Raw genomic sequence first — 14,290 nt, 5'->3', positions numbered from 1 at the left:
ATTATATGTAAGTTGTACACACATATTTAAGATTATGTTATTTGATTATTAAATAATTATACAAAGAAAAGTATTCCAGTTATTTTTATAAATATAAAATTCAAGGAAGCACCGACTCTAGTTAGAGAATTTCTTTGCATTACATTTTTACCCTTAATCTTAATTATCGTGAATATCATCCTGAAGGTATTATTTGAAACAAAAATAAGATATAAATTAAGATGTTTATTTTGCAATTACTAATTAAATATATTTATACATTATTATTAAAAGAATTTGTTCTTCATAGAATCTTAAGACTTTCTGTTAAGATTAGAATAGTTTCCCACTTTGTTCTCTGCTGTTTCATTATTATAGGATGGACATATAACTTTTTGATGTTTTCAATCAATGAAGGGATTTAACATTGCGATGGTAGTTCATTTCGCTAAAGCAATGATTGCTCTAACATAATTTTTTCAAAACCTGCAGGCGATTGATGGAAAAAGTTGTCCACAATTAAATCTAAAATGGCCCCATCGTCCACTGCAAACAAAGATTATCCTTATGTATCGAAGTATCCTTGAACCAGAAATTATCTAATTTATGATGTGTTACCATAAAGTACTGGATACACAGTTCCTTTTATCCCTATTATCGGAGTTTCTGTAGACTTTCCATTGATATAGAAATTAAGTTCTATATGGTCATAAGATACACCCTGATGATTAAAAAGTTATTAATAAATGAAGTTATCCTTATTTGAATGTTTTACTTACTATAATGTCTCCTTCTTGAACTAGTGTCTGAATTTTATGTACTTCTTGTTGATTATGCCTGATAATGCCATCAGAATTAAGAGCCCAACTTTCTGCATCGTTTCCTCCAGAGGCAATATTAAGATCTGTTGATTTTGTAGCCAGTCCGACTGCCCATATACCACTTTGCTGTATTTTAATTTCAAAATAGCTTTTACTTTGAACAAGGGGAGCATTTGTTAAGGCACCACCACAACCGCACACTCTTAGACCATCTTTTACTATTACAACTTCATGTCCTGTATGAGTTTCATAAAATGTTTATTTACACAGGTTAGAGATAAAAAAAAAGATTGCATTATCAAACGATTCATTAGAACTGAATGCGGAAGTGACACAGTATTTGCATAAACAGATATTTTATGCAAATTTGACGATGTCGATAAAGTTACGATTTCGAAACACTGTAAAATGTTAGTTCGACCATTAAATATTAAAATTACCCATGTGAGATGTATCTAAAGCTATAGGATTCGGATGTTCCTTTGATGTTTGGGCTTCGGCAAAACCAAGACCGTCAAAACAATTTCTTAGACAGCAAAACATCATTCTTGTTCGGTTTCCTTTAGTTCGACGAAATAAGCTGATGCGACATCATGTCAGCTCCAGGAGAAAAATGTCGTTTTTTCTCCTGTAGAAAAGAAACTGCAAACGTTTCTCAATATTTACTTCTATTGTAGGAAACTTTAGTCACTATACAACTTCTAAATACGTATGAAAACGTATGATAACGGCTTGATGCTACGCACATTTCAACACTGATACAAATTCTAATGTGTGAGTACACTATGTATGTATTTATCAGAGAAAATGGCTTCCTCCCAAATCTGGAGAATCAATATTAAAAATTTAATTATTTTAATCACTTGTAATACGTTTTTCAATAGACTTAATATTGAAATTAAGTATTTTTAGATATATCTACGCAATCTACACGAACGACAATGTTTATTTTAATAAATATGAATGGATTTAAGGTTATGTTTCAACGATAAAATTTGAGGTTATTAGAGATTGATAGGCGCCAATAAAAATATATAAAAACCAAGAAGTGGCATATGCAAAATTGTCAACATAAAACGGCAATCGCAAAATATGTGTCAGATAAAAAGTAAAAACATTTTATTTAGAACCAAAATGGTATTTATTTGCTTATTTTATACAAGAAATATTTATATCCGACTGGGATACAGCATCTGTAAAGAAATTATTACGTTTAGTTATTGTATGATTCGTCTTTGTACATTTGATTAAACTTGTTTGACAACTTACAATCCTGATACGGTGACCCATAGCTTTAGCTGGCAGATTTCTCTTAAATTTAGCTCGTACCGAACCACTGGTACCATGAGGTCGAGTTACCTTGCCCCAAATAGCCCTAACCTTTGTTTTCCTGCCTTTCTTGCCAGGAACAGGTGTCTTATTCTTTGCCTACAATAGAAAAACAATTGTTATTAATTAGTCGTTGATTACAGTATTTATTTAAAAAATGTGAAAATAGAAACATAAGGAATTACCTTATATACATAAACACATCGTTTTCCTACATAATAATCTGAGTCACGTATGCTTTTTGCTCCGTCAACTTTGAGTAGTGCGGTGTGTTCATGTTGATTACGAAGACCTCGCTTGTAGCCTGTGAAAATGGCTTTAGCATAAAGACGACCATGCCTTTTAAACGGCCTCTTCTTCAACGGAGGAGGTTCCACTGGATTTTCCTTCGTCTTCTTCGTCGGTTTTGTTTTAGCCTTTGGTTCAGCAGGTGTGTCTGCCATTTCTGAAGGAAAAAAAGAGAAATAAATTAGTTTTTAGTTACACACCTTTTTATGTACGGATTTTGGACGGTCTAAAGGCACAGCAATTAGAACATTATCGATAATGTTATTGAACTAATTGAAGAGTTGACAAAGTTCTTTGGTTATGTCAAAGTGATCGAATTGTAACAGAAAACAAAACAAAGTACCACATTAACATAAAAACTGGATCGACTATCGTACAGTATCTTTTGTTAATTTACGCAGAAAGTAAAAAGTTGTCGCATCAGAAACTTTTGATAGAATACACGTTCTTGTTGTTATGCTACGAAAGCCGTGTGAAACACAGGCTCCCGTAATCCATTCGGATCAATGAAAAAAAACGGGAAATTCGGTATTGAAAATATTTACGTGATATCACGGAACAATTATCGATACCCTAAAACTATTATTATTATGTTGGTTCAATTAATTTAACATATTTTAAACAATAAATGTGAGACTCTGACACCGTAAGACGTACCGGATGTGTATCGCGAACTAAAAGAAACAGGAAACCTTAGCCCCCTTGCGGTGAAGATATCAAATATTCTATGGGATAAGGTAGAGAATGATCTTATCGATCGTGTATTCTATAAAAATGTTGTGAACGTCCACTACAGATAGCGTCGGTTATTCCATTTATAATTATTTATTTGTATATTTATTTATAACACCACAGACGAGGTATAGAAGTAGACCAACCACCTAATGTATTTTTTTTCTCACATCCGCGGGGCTCTAGCACAGACGAGGTATAGCAGTAGACCAATCACCATATGGGTGATTATCATATGGCTCTACGCTGCCGAACGATAAATGTTGCAACTAGATCCACGAGTAGCTTCGACCATATACCTATAATAAATGGAGGGACCTCCGATCGGAGGAATGACAACTAAAACCTAACACCAGCTCACGAGAGCCACGCTAATAACCCCGCACACGAGTGCGGCCTAACCAACAAGAATTCAACAAAAGTAGAAGAAATCATAACTTCAAACTACTAACTAAAATGGGAACGCAAAGACCTAGAGGCGCTTCGGGAAGCTGCGGGTTCGCCAATAACCGTACTCACCCACGGGCCCCACCCGTGAGTGAGCCCCTGAGGGACCTCCGTTCGGAGGAATACCAATTTTATGTAAGAAATATCAATTATACAAACAGGAACTTTTGAAAAGTTCCGAAACAAATTTCCATGAGGAGTCCACAAAAAAAAAAAGGAATTGTCGATGTTCATTGAACGAAAAGCTATTCCGAAACAAAAACTGTGTTTCGATTAATAATTGAAAGGAGCTTGACAAGAAGGTTAAGGTGGGTCCAGGGTAGACAAGAAAAGCATTGAAGCCCCCCTGGCCCGTCCCGAGCTAGCCTAAAGTAAATTCAGACACAATTCGATTTAATACACAAGTTTTTATAATTGGTAAGTCTTAAAATCTATTTCACAATTTTATCGCAAATTATAAATAAACAGCTATTAGCTCGATATTATTCTCTATTTGTAAGATACTTGAAGTTCTTACAAATAGAGAATAATACCGATTGCCCAGGTCTCACCACGAGGAGGTTGCTGCACAAGAGACCCGAAAGGAAGCCAGAAGGAATTCAATATGCTTCCTTCTGACTCCCTTTCTTACAACGACGATTTCAAATTTATAAACTAAATTTCGCAGTTCGCTAAATGGGAAAGATTACTTTTCCACAGACGGAAAAGGTCACTTTACCATTAAGCGTATGTCGAGTAATTATTGCGGGACAAAAAGTGTGAATCGGAGAAGAAGTCTCCAATCCACGAGGGATCAAGAACGAATCAGGCAGAAGGCTCTGATTCTTTCAATGAGAGAAACAAAACCGAACCAGAGCAGAAGGCTCTGGTTCAAAGGTGACGCGACGCGTACAATGCTTGCAGAACCAACTCCAGCCAGCACCGATACCCGACGTGTCCTCACGAAGAGCGATGGTCAAGAGAAGCGTTCAAACGATACCCTAAGTTTCCCCCACCCACCTGTCGCCAGGCAACGACTAGCGTTGAGGCGACTCGGGTGGACTTACGGCAGGGAGGATTTTACACGAGTGAACAGGTCTCTCGAACATCCCTCTCAATGGATCTACGCCGAGCACCGATACCAACCGGTCTGGTACATACAAGCAAGGTCCGACACAGCAGAAGGCTGTATTGGAGTCAAAAATCGAGCCGAGCAAAGTGAAGTTAGGGCAAAAATGACTCGACATATGTACAATACTAACAAGCTTAATAACTAACGCACGATCTTAAGTCGAGCAATTATTGTGAGCAAAAAAAAACTAAATCTGACAAGTCTCTGAATAATGACAGAGAAAATAAAAATTGTGCAGAAGGCTCAGATTTACGAAAAAGAAAAATGAAAGAAGCGAACCAGAGCAGAAGGCTCTAGTTCGAGAGTGACGCTACCAACTGGTCACAGCAGAAGGCTGTGACACAAATCAACAAGCGAAACTAACAAGGTAAATCTAGCACAATAATTGCTCGAGAACTAATACGAACTTATAAATACTGTGAAGTCTTGTTACTATTCGTTGTCTTCGTTCGACGATGATCATGCTGAACTGTTGTGATTTAACTGAAACAGACTAATAATAATTAGACACAAAATGGAGGAACACCGAAGTAATCGACGAAGAAACGAGTCTTCGTACGATGCGTTGTCTTCGTTCGATGATAAATTTCTGCAACTGTTGTACTCAATCTGAAACAGATTAATAATGATTAGACACAAAACAATGGAGGAACACCGAAGTATAAGAAGACGACGAAACAAAGACAAAACGATGACCCCGTAAACGAGTACGGCCTACCTAACATGCACACGAGTGCAAATCTACCAGCTCACGAGAGCCAAACCTAAGACCAGCTCACGAGAGCCAAACCTAAGACCAGCTCACGAGAGCCAAGCTAACCCCGTACACGAGTACGGCCTACCTAACATGCACAAGAGTGCGAATCTAATCGGCTCACGAAAGCCAAACCTAAGACCAGCTCACGAGAGCCAAGCTAACCCCGTACACGAGTACGGCCTACCTAATATGCACAAGAGTGCGAATCTAACCGGCTCACGAGAGCCAACCTAAGACCAGCTCACGAGAGCCAAGCTAACCCCGTACACGAGTACGGCCTACCTAACATGCACAAGAGTGCGAATCTAATCGGCTCACGAAAGCCAAACCTAAGACCAGCTCACGAGAGCCAAGCTAACCCCGTACACGAGTACGGCCTACCTAATATGCACAAGAGTGCGAATCTAACCGGCTCACGAGAGCCAACCTAAGACCAGCTCACGAGAGCCAAGCTAACCCCGTACACGAGTACGGCCTACCTAATATGCACACGAGTGCGAATCTAACCGGCTCACGAGAGCCAAACCTAAGACCAGCTCACGAGAGCCAAGCTAACCCCGCACACGAGTGCGGCCTAACCAACAACAATCGAACAAGAGTAGAAGAAGTCAGAACTTCAAACTACTGAAGTGGCGCTTCGGGTGGCCCCGGGTTCGCCAATACCCGTACTCACCCACGGCCCCATCCGTGAGTGAGTCCCTGAGGGACCTCCGTTCGGAGGAATACCAATTTTAAAGCATATATATAATTTTTAGAAGAGGAACTTTTGAAAGTTCAGAAGTAGTTTTTAATTGGAAAGATGAACAATTTCAATCAAAAATAAATATAGCGAAATTAGGACGCAACAACCTACAAGCTCGGGACGCCCCGGGTTCGCTAATACCCGTACTCCGATCGGAGGAATACCAATTTTATGTTAAAAATATAATATAATATAATTTCAGAACACCAATTTTATGTAAAAAATATAATATAATATAATTTCAAGAAGAGAAACTTGTTAAAAATTCCGACGCAAATTCGAATTAAAAATACAGAAATAATAATTGACGGCTTTCGTTGAATGAATACGTATTCCAAAACAGAAAATGTATATTTATATTGTTACTTACAAAGAGCTGTTGAAAGTTGACCAAGGTGAGTGGAGACGGCTTCCAAGAACCCCTGGTCGACCCCGAGCTGGACCAAGGTGGACCAAGGTAGGCCAGTGATGTCCACTGCAGCTCTGGAGAATCCCTGGTCAACTCGAAGGTAGGCGGGAGTAGGCTAGGGCAGCTCTGGAGAACCTCTGGTCAACTCCAAGGTCCTTCGCCCTTCTGGTCCCGGAGCACTTCCTCTCCCTCCGGAGTGCGCACCTCGACTGACTGACTGAGCGCGGACGCCGAGATCGGGTGCGCGGTCCGCGGTGCGCAACTCCCCCACCCCAATTAATTTCGGTAGATCTCGATCGCCGGGATAGTAATTATCGATAAATTTGTTATTTCTGGCTGTTTAATGTTTATAACAATTTCTTTTGCTAATGATATCAACAAGCACTCCCTTGACCATCTTGCCATCTAATTATTTAGTAAAAATAAATTATAGAATTCGAGATACAGACTAACTTTTAAGCCATGAATATTCGCACGCATTAATTTATCGAACACAATTAACTGGTAAATTGATTATTTCCAGCTGGTTAATGTTTATAACAATTCTTTTTGCCAACTACGTCGATAAGCATTCCATTGACCATCTTGGCATCTAATTTTTTAGCAGAAGTAATTGATAGAACTCAAGACACAGAATAACTTTTGAACCGTCAATATTCGCATATCGAACACAATAGACTGATAAATTTAATATTTCTGGCTGTGTAATGTTTACAACAACTTCTTTTTCCAATGGTGTCGACAAGCACTCCTTTGACCATGTTGCCACCTAATTTTTTAGTAAAGGTAGGTAATATAATTCAAGGTACAGAATAACTTGTAAACCATGAACATTTGCACGGTATTTCATGTCGTGAGACACGAAACAGCATAAGATGAGATGACTGAACTGGCGTATTCCTACATCTCGTCTGTGATATTAGTTCCACAATATTAGTTTCGACCGATACGGTAGGATGTGACACAAAAAATACATTAGGTGATTGGTCTACTCCTGTATCTCGTCTGTGGCTCTGGAGCCCCGTTACCATTTCTGTGTCACATCCTACCGTATCGACCGGAACTGATATTATGGAACTAATATCACAAACGAGATGTAGGACCAGTCGCACAGACCACAGACTTAAAATCAATACAGACATTGCATCTTATGGGCTTTTCTGTCTAGGGCTCGGGGGATCCTCGGGAGTCCCCGTACTATTACGGTGTCGCGCTCAATGTCAGAATTTAATTTTTCTGCGGCTGCTTATAATTTGGAGGCTACAGCTGTATATGTCGCGTGCATTTGAACGGTGGAAATAGTATTTATGTAGAATGTATTACAAAAATACGAAATATAGACAAATTAATTTTGGTTTATTACTCGTGTAAAATACATTGTTACGGTATTGTTTGGTTTACTACTCATGAAAATATATTTCAATAGTTTTACATACTTTAAACCTCTACATTATTTGCAATTATTGAATTCGTACAGTAATCTATAGTATTTAAGAGTTAAGTTGGTAAAATTATTAAAAAAGAGTAGAATTTTCTATTTGGCTCCAAGTTTCTTGCAATTGATGCAGCAAATGTTTATTTTGTATAAAGATTCATTGACTGCGTAAGTGTAATTAAGTAGGACAGTTATTTTATTTGCGAACTAAAGGTAAAGACGATGGAGAGAGATTTCCAGGAAGAATATTTAACACGTACAATTAATATCTCCATGTATTTTGTTATATATTTACAATTTTATAACAGAAACGTTAAACGTAACAGGCAGTCTCGCACTCGGCTGAAAAATGGGCGTAAGGTATCTTTCCAGTGGAGCGCGAGGCAGCGAAAAGTCACATAAATATAATAATATTCGTCATAATAAATTCATTACAATCCATAATATGTATATGTAATATACGTTATTTAAATTTTTGTTAAACATCCGCTCAACCGGTTCAGTTGTATTTTTGCTTATCAACTTCATCCTGTTTACCGACTGTTCATTCCCCTTAATTACGTCTATTATTACTCGCATTTCTCTTTTTAGTCTTTAATTGTATTCGGATTGTCCGTACTTCATGATATTTATTTATGTAACCCTCCCTCGCGAAATTCAGCATCTTACCGCGTGAGTCTTTTTTTTTTGAAAAAAAAAACGAAGAAGAAGAAGAAGGAAAAGATTTCACTCCTTGTCCTTGACTTGTTCGTGTCAATGCCGGAAACGATCGATCGGTTATCGATCGCTGCAGTCTCGACGGGAATACACAGAACGAGTTTCTTTTAGTTTTCCGTTTTCCGTCCCTTAATGTATGTACAAAAACAGTAATTTCTCTGATTCTTTTTCCGTGGGTTTCTTCGCTAATACACGGTGCCCTTTTTCCCCCTTTAAGCTCTGTTCTCACGATTCTGTCACGTTCGATCATGAGAACTTTCCTTAACGCATTCACTGCTGTTGACTTAGAGCGCTGCTTCCCCGTTTGATTACTTCTTTTACGGCCTTATCCAGCTTTGTTTCAAGTTACACGCACACACCTGCACATTCACACACACATACACGCGCTCGCGCGCATACATTATTCGCAAGACTAAATGAAATGATTTTTAGATATAATTTTGATCGTGACGCCTTTTGATTACGTTTGCAATGACTTTTTGATCTCGAACCGTTCCACACAGCAGTGAAAGCGCTAAACTTCGTTCACCGAAGAAAATCCTTTGAAGCGTATTCTGTTTTCAAGTATGCTAAACATCTCTACAGAATTGTGAACACTCGATTAAGTAATAACAGAGAGGAAATGAGAGTGCTCACGCTCGGGGTTTCAGTGTCCCCACTTTTCTGCATCATCTTTTCAGCCTGGAACAGAACCTGCATCAACTTTTTAGTCTGTATTAGAACCTGCATCATCTTTTAGGCTGGATCAGAGTCTACATAGAAGACCCTTTTTTAACATGGAAGTAGCATCCACTCTGGCATTATTGGAATCCGCTGCTAATGATGCAGGTTCTGGTCCAGGCTGAAAAGATGATGCAGGTGCTGGTCCAGGCTAAAAATTAGACTAGGGGACAACACTATACCGGGGACACTAAAATCTCGGGCGTGAGCACTCTCATTTCCTCTCTGGTAATAATAAGTTGATTCTTAAGAAGAATTCGGGTGATTAACCTCTCCTGACAGTCTAAGTAACCTTTGCAACAGAAATTCCCTATGTCGAACAGTATAACTCAGGGACATTTTGTGTTGATACGATGCTCCAAAGGATCGAATAAAACCGTGGGACAGCGTCTATCATTCGAATCGATTGGAGTTACATTCCTGCACTGCTCTTTTCGTGAATTTTACGAGTCCCCTGGCAGTGTGTTACGCATAATAACGGATTTATGGTAGTCTTTATGTTACACCTATATGTATACGTATATTTTTACAAAAAGTCACGCGCACACTTTTGAATCCGATACTAGATGACGGGTCTCGTCTCTCATCGACACTTTCACATCGCCGAAGAGCAGCGTTGGACTCTTACGATCCTTGATTACGCGGTGTACAATCATTTTCTCTCGCACACACACGCGCACACATACACTAAACAGTTTCGAACGCAGTCCATACCCGAGCATTCCCAAATCAATATTGAACAATATCAAAAAATTCGAATCGCTTTCTTAATATAGGTTGACTCACAATAACGATCTAATGACAGTACGATTCGTTACATTAGCGATTCTTCGATCGCGTTCTAGTGTATTCTGATGAATATTACGACGTAATTTAAATAGTAATTGGTCATTGGTTTTCACAAATCATATCGCTCTGATCGTTTTTTAATTCAATCGGTTTTCATCGAGACAGGATTGCAATAGCCGAATTCGAATCGTTGTATCCTGGTTGAATATACTGGAAACTTCAGTGCCACCAACTGTGGTAAAAAGTCGGTGATACATGCAGTCGTACCAATAAATGTGTTACACACTAAAAACCATACAATTTCAGTGGCAATACAGGCTGAACAACCGTAAGAATAAATTATGTTGCTCGTCGACGATCGAATTTTTCGATTGGTCAGAGATATCACTTTCGCCATTCCCTATTCTTGATTTGTCCGTTTGACTTAGACGACAATGGATCCAAAAAGTATTCAAACACTGCAGAAAGTACGTTATCCACGGCACAAAACGCTATTAAAAATGCACCAGGTCCTATTAAACCTATATTTGTCATTAATCTTTTTACAGATCGCGATAGTATTATGCGCGATAGTCTGCATGATTACTAAGGTGGCCAGCAGCATTACACGCACAAAGTCCCATGGATATTGAAACAAAGATTACCGCAGAAAAAGTATTTAAACACTACATTTCCAATTCCGTATTTAGGGGAATTCTTTTAGAGAATTCTTTTGAAGTGTGCTCTGTTTCGAATATAAAATCTGGACAAATTTAAATTTGCGGAAACAACAACAGTTTATTCGTAATTTATAGATCAATTTACGTCTGTCCACCTAGGTGGAAAATCGGTTGGTTTAGAAACATTGTTCGTGGACGGTCTATTGTTACCAGTTAAAATAATTACAATTTAGTAGCACACTATCAACATTTAGTTTTCCTACTTTCCTGTTCAGATCGTCGACGGGCAACCCTCGGATCCATGATCTATCGTGCCACACCGCGCAACATTCCACAGTCAACCGGAGGAAAGAAAGGGGAAGAACGGACGACTAAACGGTACGCGACACGAGTACAGATCCTCTTAGAAAGTAGCAAACGTGTTTTTTTTCCTCATCTTTGGCGTTTCTTACGGTATAAATTTCACTTTATGTACAAGGAACATCTAACATCGTAGTGGATAGCGTTTTTTTTATACACGGGTCTGTAAGACCGATTCGTCAGTTATCTTGAGCGTGTCTCTTTCTCTCTCTCCCTCTCTCTCTCTCTCACTCTCTCCCTCTCTTTCTCTCCCACGTAACACCTAAAATTCATTATTATCGACTAGCTAGCTGAATGTACTGTGTTTGATTTCTGGTATCGTAAGAATTTTCTGTTTCTTTTGATTGAAGTTCGACCGACGATCGTGTATGAAAGAATTTTTGCGCCGTCGCGGCACCGTTCAATAAACCGGGAACATTCCCGTAATCGTCGATGATATATCCCGGATCGATCTGTCATAGATCCCGCGGTATCCGCCAACGCATCTCCTCTCGAATATCCTAAACTTCTCGCGAAATGTTTGTCATTCCGGATCCACTCGAGGACGCGCATGATCGATAATGATCGAACGGGAATCCCCGGAGCCGAATTGGTCGCTCTGAAAAGTCTGTTCCTCTTTCGATCTCTCGTCCCGCGATGACGCCTCGTCGACGGATACCACTTGTTCCATCTTCTGCCTCATTCTGCTTCTTCCACCCCCGACAATCGTGTTCCTCGGCGTTTAGCCGAAACACTATGAAACCCCCCTCCGTCAGTCGCTGGCTCGTCGTCACCTGATGGTAGGCTCGAGGGCGACGCAACGAATCCGCGCCAGCCGTCAGTCCTGCTCGCCGTGGTCTCGGGATCTCGCCAGGCAGTCTCGATCCTCGAAGACGTCCTCGCCTCCCCTTCCGTCTTGGAACGATCGAGAATCCTCCGGTTCGATCTCGTACGGCACACGGCCGAGACATTTACAGCAATGTCGATGCCGTCAGAACGTCCGGGACGACTGGCTTCGGAGGGGGGTCCAAGCATCACACTCGCATCTCACTCATTGTTGCCTGGGACACGCGACTCGACACGGTGGCGCTTTGCAGCAGGGGCTGGTTTTCGGGAGGACTTTTTGCTCGAGGGGGTGGTGGAGCTCTTGGTACTGTCAGGTGTATGGACCCGTTTGGTGGACCCTGAAAATCAGAAACCGTTAGCGGACAGACCTCGATCCAACGCAAACTTACTTTTCTGAAGGTCCCTTAGCCCCTAGGTTTGCCCTTCTGCAAATCAAATTCACCCTCTCAACAAACGAGACGAAACGACGCGACGTTGTATTCACTTTTGGGTGATCCACAAGACGAATTTGATTTGCAGAAGGGCTAACAAACCGATTGCAATCTTTTCAACATTGTTTTGCCTAGTAAACTAATTATTTTAACTTTTGGCTATCCGAAGTGATCGATTGGTAACTTCCTCCGGAAGAAGACATTTTGAAACGCGGCGAAAGGAAAGCGTTGTTCGCTGGCGATTCGATCGTCTACGATCAAACAATAAACCTTTCATTTCTCTTGTCACTTTATCTCGTAAAAAGTTTCCGGGGCACCGCGGCACGGTGAAATCGAATAGCTACTCGAGAGTGTACTCGATGTTATGGCCGCGCGGTTATCGCGCTCGAACTCCCGACAAGTTTCCATCGACGAGAACGATTGTCAACAAGTTTTCACGCGGCGGCAAAACTTTGCATATTTTTCACGATCACCGTACGCCCGCTGTCGGGATTCATGACAATAATGAGATTGTCCCGCGAACTTTCGACCGTTCGAACGACGCGAAACGAAATCAAGTTCTCCATTGACTTTCGACAGGAAACCATACTGGTATTATTCAACGACGAAGAATCCTTAGGGAATTGGGATCTTAACCGTTTTATGCGTTTATGACAAAAATGGGTAGGTGAAAAGTTTAGAAAACTACGAGTATCGATCGTTTCCACCAGATTCTAACTATTACTGAAAAATAGAAATTTATATTTAACTCCTGCAATTGATGCACAGACTTTTTATTTTGCACAAAGATCGGCAGTCGTCTAGCCATCGCTAGGGCCAATCGTCAATAGACTCGTCAGGGTGAATTTGTTTTGCAAAAAGGTGCGTTTTGTTAGTTTGAAGTGCGGAACGTTCTTTTTGAAAGATAAATGGTAACGCGAGAAAAAGTGTTCCGGGATAAGAATCGGTTGGAACGAGAACCACTGAATCCACGCGCGCGCAGGTGTTCCGCGAGGCTTCTTCGGGGTTCGATTGTCGCGACGAAAGCTCAATTATAAGAGAGCGACGCACACGCGCGCCGACCCCTCGACATCTCGGCGAGTTAGAGCGTTGTTTAATATTTCCCATAACATTTAACAGGGGAGATCTGGTTCGAGTTGCCACGGGCACCGAAGCAGATATTAAGCCATTAAATGAGTTTAACGAGCAGAAACCAGTTCCGGCTGCTGGCAATTTGTTAAGCTCGATCAAGGCATCCCGCGGCACTTCGCCCCGGACACTTTTTATTCGACGGAACGACGAGATCGTAAAAAAAAAAGAAAAAAGGAATGGTAATACTACGCCATCCCCCACCCCCCACCCCCACCCCCGTGACTCTTACTGTCCATAAACGGGGGAGTTTATTTCCGATGGCGCGGGAAACAGGGCCGAGAATTTTACCGTTGCCTGCCCGTTGATTTATAAAAGTTCTGTTAACGACCGAAAGGCCTCCCGGAACTTTAATTCATAATCCTATTAAGAAACTTTCGAAAGTTCTAAGCCGGGGCTAGCCGGGCGAAATTTACACTGCGAAGCGTCTGACATTCTTCGCCGGTCATTATTCTACCTACGGACAGTATCGTCCTTTTATCTCGTTACTAAATTTCCGCGGGCCACGGGTTCGAGACGAACGTGAACTTCATTAAGCGAAACTTTAATGACCGCCCCCCCCCTCCCCCCGTTAACTTGGTGCCGCGACGTCGACGCCGACGCCGAGGCGC

At 40.7% G+C, this 14,290-nt stretch overlaps 3 protein-coding genes across 4 annotated transcripts in view; all 3 read right to left on the bottom strand.

Moving 5' to 3' along the window:
- Window positions 1-210: 210 nt before the first annotated feature.
- On the bottom strand, window positions 211-1,572 carry LOC143354537 (SPRY domain-containing protein 7). Its single transcript, XM_076788710.1, has 4 exons — window positions 1,241-1,572; window positions 759-1,036; window positions 598-700; window positions 211-525 (listed from the first exon to the last, which is right to left on the bottom strand). The coding sequence occupies exons 1-4, from the start codon at window positions 1,344-1,346 to the stop codon at window positions 428-430; spliced, it is 585 nt and encodes a 194-aa protein (XP_076644825.1). The 5' UTR covers window positions 1,347-1,572; the 3' UTR covers window positions 211-427.
- Window positions 1,573-1,917: 345 nt separating this feature from the next.
- On the bottom strand, window positions 1,918-3,138 carry Rpl35a (ribosomal protein L35A). 2 transcript variants are annotated; one of them, XM_076788717.1, is made up of 4 exons: window positions 3,075-3,138; window positions 2,315-2,574; window positions 2,070-2,228; window positions 1,918-1,993 (listed from the first exon to the last, which is right to left on the bottom strand). In XM_076788717.1, exons 2-4 carry the CDS (start codon window positions 2,570-2,572, stop codon window positions 1,970-1,972), a joined length of 441 nt encoding a protein of 146 aa, XP_076644832.1. In that variant the 5' UTR covers window positions 2,573-2,574; window positions 3,075-3,138; the 3' UTR covers window positions 1,918-1,969. The 2 variants fall into 2 exon arrangements, with proteins under 2 accessions (XP_076644832.1, XP_076644833.1); XM_076788718.1 differs by lacking the exon at window positions 3,075-3,138 and adding an exon at window positions 2,963-3,067.
- Window positions 3,139-10,978: 7,840 nt separating this feature from the next.
- The window catches only part of Nlg-4 (neuroligin 4), a 363,569-nt gene continuing 360,257 nt past the window's right edge, over window positions 10,979-14,290 (bottom strand). Inside the window, exon 12 of the mRNA XM_076788720.1 lies at window positions 10,979-12,458. Coding sequence (XP_076644835.1) covers window positions 12,309-12,458 — 150 coding nt within the window. The 3' untranslated portion in view covers window positions 10,979-12,308. The remainder of the gene's footprint in view (window positions 12,459-14,290) is intronic.

This window comes from Halictus rubicundus, chromosome 5 (genome assembly GCF_050948215.1).
Source record: "Halictus rubicundus isolate RS-2024b chromosome 5, iyHalRubi1_principal, whole genome shotgun sequence".
In the NCBI taxonomy this organism is placed as follows: Eukaryota; Metazoa; Arthropoda; class Insecta; order Hymenoptera; family Halictidae; genus Halictus; species Halictus rubicundus.
The sequence above is the reverse complement of the archived record's forward strand: the minus strand, read 5'-3'. Positions and strand labels throughout refer to the sequence as shown.